The sequence below is a fragment of the Martes martes genome, assembly GCF_963455335.1.
Source record: "Martes martes genome assembly, chromosome: 7".
NCBI lineage: Eukaryota > Metazoa > Chordata > Mammalia > Carnivora > Mustelidae > Martes > Martes martes.
This window is the reverse complement of record NC_137894.1, coordinates 5,151,166-5,161,278: the sequence shown is the minus strand read 5'-3', so window position 1 is coordinate 5,161,278 and position 10,113 is coordinate 5,151,166. Positions and strand designations below refer to the sequence as shown.

Below are 10,113 nucleotides of genomic sequence, written 5' to 3'. Positions count from 1 at the left end.
ACTTCCTTTCACACAACTGTTTGTAATTGTGTATTCACGCGATTTTCTCTTTGAAGTCTGCCCCTCCACTCGTCTGTATGCTACAAGCTTCCCGCCCCATGAATGAAAAACAGGGCTTGTTTGCCAGCGTTCCAGTGGTTCTGGGGCTTGGAGTTCTCACCTGAGGATGGGTGGGGGCGGAAGGGCGGACAGGTTGACCTGGTACAAGGCCTCAAATTCAGCCCGGGTGCAGCAGGAGCCCCCTGCAGCCTGCAGGCGGCAGCAGTAGGCTTCCTCCGGGGTATCCGAGAGCCGAGGACAGAAAAAACCGGGGTAGCGGCGGCCATCAGCGTCCCAGGTGGTCTGGCACAAGTGGGGGTGGTGGGCCAATGCTGAAGGGAGGAGCAAGGGGGCTGGAGACTGGCAAGAATGGTCTGCCCACACCCAACTCCATCCCTCTGGAGAGTGACAATGATCCGCCCTTATCAAAAGGGCAGACTACCTCCCTCCCCACTGGCTCCCCAGAGCAGCTCATACCCTGCTGAGTTGGTAGGGGCCGAAGAGGGGTGCGCACAGAGGAGACTGGGTACCTGAGAGAGAGGTCGGCTGAGCAAGCGTCGCCCAGCTGAAGAGCAGCAGCAGCCCCACGGTCAGGCCAGTCAGCAAAAGGCCCAGCCTCCTCTGAAAGCCCATGAGAGGTCACGTCCACCTCAGCGCTGGTCTTCGGAACCCCAACATCTCTCTTTCTAAGCCATGGCTGCAGACAGTAGGAAAACAAAAATCAAAACCGCAAGGCCCCTGGGCGCCATGAACACAAACCTGAAGCTTCTACCACAGACCTCTGGAGGCGAAAGTGACTGAGGTTCTATATTCTGTTGGAAAACGTGGGGACTGTGTCTCCAGCTGCCTAAGGTTTCCCGAACTGAAGGGGGAAAGGTTCAGAAGACTAGAGGGCAGAATGAGGCATGAGAGAGAAGTTGAGCCATTAGGCTGAAGAAGAGATAAAGCCAGATATGTTTCTCTCTACCCACTCTCAATTTCCAGGCTCCTGTGGAAGTCCTGGGAATTCTGGTCGTTCCATTTCGGGCCCCAGGGGCCTTGGTTACAGCGTTTGGAGCTTCCCTCCCTAACTGCTGCATCATGGCAACCACCAAGACTGGCTGCAAAACAAGGGCAAGGCCTTCTATTAGCTTTTCCCTTGAGCCCTTGTCTGCCCCAGCTACCAGCCAAAACACAGAAGCTACCAGTCTGATTGGAGTACTATGCTTTGCAAACCAGTTCACAGGAAAAGCTCTTCCAGGGTCTCTAGTTCTCTCTTACCCCTTAAACCTCATAGCAGCCATCTGCTGAGACAGGGATTTTCTCTAGAAGGCCCAAGGCCACCAGCCAGCAGTGCTGTTATTCCAGAGTCTGTGAAGACCTGACGATGTCATGCTCCCAGAACAGCATGACAGCAGTTATCATCTGAGGGGCGCACAGCAGGTGTCTAGGGACTGAAGCAGGAACACTTATGGTACAAGAAAGAAACGCAGCACCCGAGAACAAAGAAGACAGTTCTCGCAGAAACATCACTGCTGCCTGGGAGTCTACACCTGAAGCAGTTAGGCAGGCTGCTAGTGTAAATTCCAGTTTCCAGAGCGTCAGGCTGTAGGGTCTTCTGGGCCCAAAGGTGAGGCTCCCACGCCCATCCCAACCAGTTCCTCCCTGCAGGGAAAACCATTTTTAGAGCACTTTGAGAATTTTCAGAACATTGACATTGAAGATTGTCTTTTCACAGGACGAGAGGATCCTTCTGGAGGAAGGCTCCTTTGCCTTTGACCCTAGGAGGCCGGGTGAATTGCCCTTCCTCCAAGGCCCCATAGTCCCCTGTGTCTTTCTGCCCCGGATCCAGCACACTGTGAGAACGCCGTCTTATTTCTTGTTTGTCTTCCTCCTTCGCCGAGGCCGTGGGTTCTCAGAGAGGCCGGCCATGTCCTTCTTGCACCCCCAGCAGAGCAGCTCCCCTCACCAGTTGGTCTCTCCTCCAGGATGTCAGCTCCCCAGAAACCAGGCTGTCTGGGTCGGACTCCACCGTCACCGACCTCCGCGGCGCCAGGGGGCGCTGTGGACGCTCTGTCTGGGTTCAAGGGGCTCCCGGGACGTCAGCCGCCCGCCCCACCCGCGCGATGGGTTCCGAGGCGGCGCAGCTGGTGGAGGCTGCGGACTTCGCGGCTCGCAAGCACCGACTGCAGCGGCGGAAGGACCCCGAAGGGACCCCCTACATCAACCACCCTATCGGTGGGCGCACCGCCCGGGGAGCAACCGCATTGGTGTCTAGGGGGTGGGGACCGGGAAGGGAACGCGGAGGGCCTACGCCTCATTGAGTACCTACACTGTACCGGGCTTTGTGCCGGGCACTTTTCGTGTTTAAGCCTCACAGCAACGCGGGACGGTAGGCATGATTGTTCCTCTGCACAGATGACACGCAAAGAGAGTAAAGGTCGTCTGGTTAGCGAGAGGCCACATCTGGCTCCGCAAAACCCGCAGCACGCAGCCTGGGGCTCCCTCAGGTCTGACTTCCTGCTTTGCCCCGTCAGGTGTGGCTCGGATCCTGACCCATGAGGCGGGAATCACTGACATTGTGGTGTTACAGGTAACTCCCCTCGTTCTCTCCTCGGAGGCTAGGGTGGGGATCAGGGACCCCATTCGGTCCTGGGCAGCCCTTGCCTGGGGTCACAGGGCTAAGGGGAAGCCTGTCCCCAGGCAGCCCTGCTCCATGACACAGTGGAGGACACAGACACCAGCTTGGATGAGGTGGAGCGGCACTTTGGGGCGCAAGTGCGGCGGCTGGTGGAGGAGGTGACAGATGACAAGACTGTGCCCAAGCTGGAGAGAAAGCGGCTGCAGGTGGAGCGCGCACCCCACAGCAGCCCCGGGGCCAAACTGGTGAAGCTGGCAGACAAGCTGTACAACCTAAGGGACCTGAATCGCTGCACCCCAGAGGGTACGCTCCCCCACCTGCTCCGGGGGAACGGGGGGGGGGGGAGGTGTCCACCTTCTGGAGGCACAGGTTGGTTCGTTCCCGGGGGAGTGGGAGAAGAGCCTAGGCCTTCTAGTTGATTCCCCCAGCCAACCCTACTGGCCCACTCTGATTTTGCGCACCGTGGAAGTGCAACAGCTGTCAAGGGGACGTTTTCAGGACAAACCCCAGCGGGAGCTCCTCTCGTGGCCCTGCAGCAAGCCCTCCAGGAAGTCGGTGGAAGACAGTGCTATCCTGGACGCCGCGTGAGCACTCTTCTGTCCATTCTCGTGCAGGGTGGTCTGAACATCGAGTCCAGGAATACTTCGAGTGGGCAGCGCAAGTGGTGAAGGGGCTTCAGGGAACAAACCGACAGCTGGAAGAGGCTCTAAAGCAGCTGTTCAAGGAGCGGGGGCTGACGCTCTGAGCGGTGCTTGGAGCCGTCAGGGGCCCAAGCTCCAGCCTTGGCCAGGCCGGAAAGATTCCCTATTGCCGCCTTTCTGTGCCTCTCCACCTCCCTCCCTGACTGGTTCAGCCCAGATACAAGAGGCCAAGAGACACTTGCGTCGTCTCACTCTGAGTGTGTCCTGCCAACTCAGCTGAGCCCTGGATTGTGGAAATCAGATGGAGCCCGTCCGATCCTAATGCACTTACTGCCCTTTCTCCAGGCCTTGGGTCTGTTTGCTATTCTGTATGAGCGCACTCTGGCCCCTCAGGGACTTGGGCTTCCATAAACACTAGTTCATAAGTCATTATGTAAAAATAAAGTACTTTGGGTAAAGCTTTAAGTTCTCGCTGCTCCTTCCCCAGCCTGCCGAATGGGGAGCAGGTAGGCGGGATACCTGTCCTTGGACGTGACAGGGAACCGACTGAGTGCCCCCAGGGACAGGTCAGGGCCCCGACCCCTCCCACCCCCCCAGCCTGGCTTCCTTATCAGTGACATAGGCTGTGTAATTACTAGGGTTAGACTAGGTCACGTGTCAGACGGAGCCTGACACGAAGGTGTTCAAGAAATGGTAGCAGTCTTCCTCCTTTAAGAAGGTTGGTGAAAAAAGGAAAAAAGTTGGACGGAATGACAGATGTTTTGGAAAGGAATGCCACCTGCTTACCGGCAACAACAGGACAGGGCCCGTGGGGGTGCTGCGAGTCCCTCACATCCCAGACCGCCCCGGAAACTCGTCGCCATTCGCAGCCCATCCCAGATCTCAGCCCCACCACTCCGGGTCCTTTGGTTGCTAAGCGACGCGGACTTCCGGTCGTCTCCGGAAGTGGCTCCGAGGCGGCCCCACCCTCGGAGGCCTGTGGTGGGCGGGGTCTGGGAGAGGCGGCTGCCCGCTCCGAGGCTTCGGTGTGTCGGGGTCTGCAGGTGACGGATTTCTGGTCGCCGCTAGCCACTGAGAGTTATTAGCCCGTTGGAAAGGGCACACCTGGGGAAGGAGGAAGTGGTTAGGTCAAAGGCCACTTCGCGCTAGACCACGGTGGTTATTTACCCAAAGAAGGCTCCCGTGCAGTTTCTGCAGGAAGAAATGGTGAAGGGCCGCAAGAAGGCGACTAAAAGGAAATGAGTTTCAGGGTAGTCCCACGTAAACGGATCAGGAAAGTTAAAAAATTCAGTGTAATCCTCTAAGGCAGGCCCGGACGAGGTGTGTTTTGGAGAATTTTGGTTTTAGTTTAATAAATTATTTGGGGGAGGCAGAATTACAGGATTTTTAAAAACTTTATTCCTTACACTTAAATATATATATTTACATATATACTTATATATCAATAATGTTAGTAAGTCAGTAATTTACTAATAGTATAGTAGTACTTTATATATTGATAGTATATTTTTACTATACTATTAATGAATTTATATATGTGAAACCTGCAGTTTATACATATACATTTAATATCAAAATATGTAATCTGCAGCTTTTAAGTGGCTTAAAATGAAGGTTTCAGGACATTTAATAAAAATTCCATTACTTACAGAATGCAGGAGTATTTGTCTCACAGGGTGCTTGATGTTGTACAAAAAAACCTTTTCATAGGTGTTAACTTCATCTGTTCAGTATAATAACCAGGTAAGGCAGTGCTGGGAAGGGATATTGTTCTCATTTTACAGAGACAAAACGTGAAGCTCAGGGAGGTGCAAAGACTTGTTAATGGCCAAACGGATGGGGCAATGACAGAGTAAGGACAAGTTCCTTTTTTGCCACACTATTGGGCCTTTAAAATTTTTATTTACCTTTTTTTAAAAAAAAGATTTTATCTGAGAGGAACACTTGGGTGGCTCAGTTATTAGGCATCTGCCCTTGGCTCGGGTCATGATCCTGGTGTCCTGGGATTGAGCCCCATATCTGGCTTCTTGCTCGGCGGGGAGCCTGCTTCTCCTTCTCCAGCTCCCCTATGCTTGTGCTCCCTCTCTCTCTCTCATAAATAAATAAACCTTTAAAAAAAAAAAAAAAGGTTTTATTTGAGACAGTGAGAGGGAGAGCACGAGCAGGAGGAAGGGCAGAAGGAGATAATGTCTAAGCAGACTCCCCAGTGAGAGGGGAGCCTGACGCAGGCTCAGTCTCACAACCCATGAGATCAGGACGTGAGTCAAAATTGAGAGTCCGACACTTAGCAGACTGAGCCACGCAGGTGCCCTTAACTCAATATATATTTTTAAACAATCAGAAACTTAAAAGTTGTGAAATTACAGAATAAGTAACTTTTTCCCCTGAACCATCTGAGATTACAGGCGTAACTCCAAGATACCGCAGGTTCAGTTCCAGACCGCGACAATAAGGGGGATATCACAATAAAGCAGGTCAAGTGAAACTTTCTGGTTTCCCAGTGTATGTAAGTATGTTTACACTATTCTGTAGTGTGCTAAGTGTGCAACAGCATTATGTCTTTAAGAAATCAGCGTGTGGGGGCGCCTGGGTGGCTCAGTGGGTTAAAGCCTCTGCCTTCAGCTCAGGTCATGATCCCAGGGTCCTGGGATCGAGTCCCACATCGGGCTCTCTGCTCAGCAACGAGCCTGCTTCCCTTCCTCTCTCTCTGCCTGCGTCTCTGCCTACCTGTGATCTCTGTCTGTCAAATTAAATAAAATCTTTAAAAAAAAAAAAAAAAGAAAACAGCGTGTGTACCTTAATTTAAAAATACTCTATTGCCAAAAAAAAAAAAAAATGCTAATCATCCTTTGAGCTTTCGGTGAGTGGTGATCTTGTGGCTGGTGGAGGGTCTTGCCTCCCTTGACGGCTACTGACGGATCAGGGTGGTGGTTGCTGAAGGTGGAGGAGCTGTGGCCATTTCTTGATAATTTAGTTTGCCACATTGACTCTTTTCACTAGTGATTTTTCTGTAGTGAGCAATGCTGTCTGATAGCATTTTACCTACAGCAGAATTTAAACTTTATTTTTTTTTAAGTAGGCTACACACCTAGCATGGCCCCCAGTGCCAAAGCAGGGCTTGAACTCACGACCCTGAGATCAAGAGTTGGACACTCAACCAGCTGAGCCACCCAGGCCCCCCTAGAACTTCTCTTAAGTAATCCCTATACCCAACATGGGGCTCAAACTTACAGCCCCAAGATCAAAAGTCACGTGCCTCCCCAACTCAGCCACACTCAGTAGAACTTCTTTTAAAATGGGAGTCAATCCAAGTTTCTGTAATATTGTAAATCCTTTGTTGTCATTTCAACAGTCTTCATAGTATCTTCACCAGTAGACTTCATCTCAAGAAACCATTTTGCTCATCCACAAGAAGCAACTCCTCATCCATTCAAGTTTAATCATGAGATTGCAGCATTTCAGTCCCATCTGCGGGCTCCACTTTTTAAAAAAAGAAAAAAGATTTTACTTATGAAAGAGGGAGTGAAAGAGCAGGGGGAGGAGGAGAGGGAGAAGCAGGGTCCCTGCCAAGCAAGGAGCCCGATGTAGGACTCGATCCCAAGACCCTGGGATCATGACCTGAGTCGAAGGCAGCCTCTTAACAGACTGAGCCACTCAGGGGTCCCCAGGCTCCACATCTAATCCTAGTTCTTTTGCTGTTTCCACCACATCTGCAGTGCCTTTCTCCACGGACATCATGAACCCCTCAAAGTCATCCATCGGGATAGGAATCAACTTTTCCAAATTGGAATCCTGTTAATGTTGCTATTTTTATTTCTTTTTTGTTTTTTTTAAGATTTATTTATTTACTTATTTGAGAGAGAGAGAGAATGAGAGAGAGAGAGCATGAGAGGAGAGAGGTCAGGGGGAGAAGCAGACTCCCTGCCAAGCAGGGAGCCTGATGTGGGACTCGATCCCGGGACTCCAGAATCATGACCTGAGCTGAAGGCAGTTGCTTAACCAACTGAGCCACCCAGGCGCCCTGCTATTTTTATTTCTTTACACAAATCATGAATATCTTAATGGGATCTAGAATGGTGACTCCTTTCCAGAAGCATTATTGCTTTTGGTGTTATATCTAAGAAATCGTTGCCACGACATCATGAAGATTTCCTCCCGTTTTCTTCTGAGAGTTTCATAGTTTTAGCTGTTACATTTGGATCTTTGATCCATTTCAATTTTTGTGTGAGGTGTAAGATAAGCTTCCAACTTCGTTCTTTTGTATGTGGATATCCAATTTTCTCAACACCATTTATTGAAAAGACTGTCCTTATAGCACTTATCTTAGAGTAGTATATCCTAAGTATGTATCACTCTGTAAGTTTACTTTTTTTTTTTTTTAAACTTAAATCATCTCTAAACCTAACGTGGGGCTCAAACTTGTAATCCCAAGATCAGGAGTTGCATGCTTTACTGACTGAGCCAGCCAGGCGCCCCAGTACCTTTCTTTTCCTTTAGCAATGCTTTGAGATCTATTCATGTCAATGCACATGAGTGTTTAGCTCATTCCTTTAAACTACTTTCTAGTATTTCATTATATGAATGGACAGTATTTCTTTATGCATTCCCTTTTTTATTATCTATTTGTCAGAGAGAGAGAGTGAGTGAGCACACAAGCAGGGGGAGCAGCAGGCAGAGCAGAGGAGAAGCAGGCTCCCCACTGAGCAGGGAGCCCAATGCGGGACTTGATGCCAGGACCCTGGGATGATGACCTGAGCTGAAGGCAGATGCTTAACTGAGCCACCCAGGCGTCCCTACACATTCTCTTAAAAAAAAATTATTTAAGCTCTGTGCCCAATGTGGGGCTTGAACTCACAACCCGAAGATCAAGAGGTATACCTACCACTGGCTTATGCATCCTGGATTTTCACTTTTCCTGAAGGACACCTTTGTTCTCCCACTGAAGTTTTGCACACTGCAAACTCTTAGCCTTCGCGTGTTTGGAAGGCCCTTTCTCCCACCCTCTGAATGCGAGTGCACCTGCCACCAGATCCTGGCTTGGTAGTCATGTTCCCTAAGTCTGAAGGCATTATTTCATGGACTCCAGGGATCTACTGATGCTAACTAGATGTCTGCCGGCGTTCCAGGGGTCTTTCCTTTTGGAGTTTCTCTCTTTTTGATTTGTAGGGGTTTTTTTTTTTTTGTTTTTGTTTTTTTTTTTGCAGTATGTGTACAGGAGGATTTTTTTTATACATCCCTTTCTTGGAACTTGGTGAGTGCTTCCATTTAAGGACTCCTACAGATCTTCCTTTCTGAAGAATGCACCTGCTATCGTTTTGACGGTTTCCTCTTCCCTACTCACTAGTCTCTCCTAAAAGTGCTGCTAAATGCTATGTCATTGCTTCCAAGTCTGCCTTTTTTTCTTCCTTTGTATTTGAGAGAGAACACGGGAGCTGGGGGGCAGGGGTCGGGACAGAGGGAGAGTGAATCTCAGGCAGGCTCCCCACCAGGTGTGGAGCCTGACACAAGGCTCGATCTCACAACCCTGAGACGGTGACCTGAGCCAAAACTGAGAGTTTGCTCAACCAATTGAGCCACACAGGCACCCCTATCTGCCATATTTCTTAACCTCTTTTTTACATTTTCCTTTTGTCTCGGTAGTGGGTTTGAGGGACTCCTCAGCTCTGTTTTCCAAATGCACAAGTCTCTGTTATCTGCACCGAATCTGGTGTTTCTCCCACATGTGGAATCTATTTCAATAAAGTACTTTTGGGGGGCTGCTTACATTTTGTCATGTTTTTCCTTGCAATCTCTTCGCCTTCTCATCCTGTGCTCCTCGCTTGGCCTGGCTCTGGCCCCTTGGTCTCTCTCGGTCACCTGTGTGTGCCACGCGGACTTGGAGGGCTCCCAGCCACTGCTTCTCCCTTGAGCTGCTCAGACCGTCACTGTTCTCTGTTCTGGGTCAGAGGAGAGCACCTCCAGGAGGACGAGCCTCTTGCATTGTTAACCTCTCACCATCCCGAGGCATCGGGGGTTGAGGAGGTAGCCGTGTGGGTGTGCTCACGCGACCGGCTCCAGTGCAGGCCCCTGGGCTCCCCCACCCCCAAGTGAGCTCCTCGAGGCTTCCACACTCAGCACTGGTTTTTAAATCTTCAACCCTGTCGCACGTCCCAAGGGCTGAGAAGTCCTTACCTCCCACCGCTCCGGGTCTCCTGTGCCCAGAGTTCACTTTCAGTTCAGGCTTACCTCAGTCGGGGGGGTCCAAAGTCAGGACCCAGACTGGGTGAGACTCTGCAGATCCACTCAGTCCCAGTAGCCGCCAAGAAGTTCTGAACGGATTTCCCACAGACCCCAAGTGAAATCAAAGTTTGTTTTGAAGGATCTGGCCTCCTCCTCTCTCACCTGTTCTTGCTATGAGAACTGCCCCCCCACAGTGTTTATGTGGACGAATTTTTGCTAGCGAAAAACAAGAGATCTCGATCTTGGGCGGTGAGCCTCGTTCCCACCACCCAGACTGTGCTTCTCCTCCTCCGTGAGGGCTTGGGTGCGGTTAGCCGGCCGCGTTGACGGTGGGGGAGGCAGGCGGGCTTCCGCCGAGAGATGCCGCCCTTCCGAGGGTCTCTCTCTCAGCCCACCCCCTAGGGAAGCCGGGTCAGCACAGTCCGTGCCTGGCTCAGCCTGCACAGGACTTGGTTCTTGGTTTCAATCCACCTTCCCGGGGTTCCTTTCTTCTGGGAGGTGGGGTAGTTCTAAGCGGCTGGAGGGGTGCCGGGAGGAAGAGAATTCTAGTTCCAGGGGCTGACGTTGCTTGCATATCATGTCCCCGTTCTAATT

General features: G+C 51.1%; 1 protein-coding gene across 1 annotated transcript; it reads left to right on the top strand.

Moving 5' to 3' along the window:
• Positions 1–2,111: 2,111 nt before the first annotated feature.
• HDDC3 (HD domain containing 3) lies at positions 2,112–4,025 on the top strand. Its single transcript, XM_080808430.1, has 4 exons — positions 2,112–2,256; positions 2,556–2,611; positions 2,722–2,962; positions 3,274–4,025. The coding sequence occupies exons 1-4, from the start codon at positions 2,145–2,147 to the stop codon at positions 3,402–3,404; spliced, it is 540 nt and encodes a 179-aa protein (XP_080664556.1). The 5' UTR covers positions 2,112–2,144; the 3' UTR covers positions 3,405–4,025.
• The last annotated feature ends 6,088 nt before the right edge of the window (positions 4,026–10,113 follow it).

Bases quoted from the DNA above. Each gene is read 5' to 3' on its own strand.
- HDDC3 (XM_080808430.1), top strand. From the start codon at position 2,145: ATGGGTTCCGAGGCGGCGCAGCTGGTGGAGGCTGCGGACTTCGCGGCT. The intron at 2,612-2,721 runs GTAACTCCCCTC...GCCTGTCCCCAG, and splicing joins CTGACATTGTGGTGTTACAG to GCAGCCCTGCTCCATGACAC. The intron at 2,963-3,273 runs GTACGCTCCCCC...ATTCTCGTGCAG, and splicing joins GAATCGCTGCACCCCAGAGG to GGTGGTCTGAACATCGAGTC.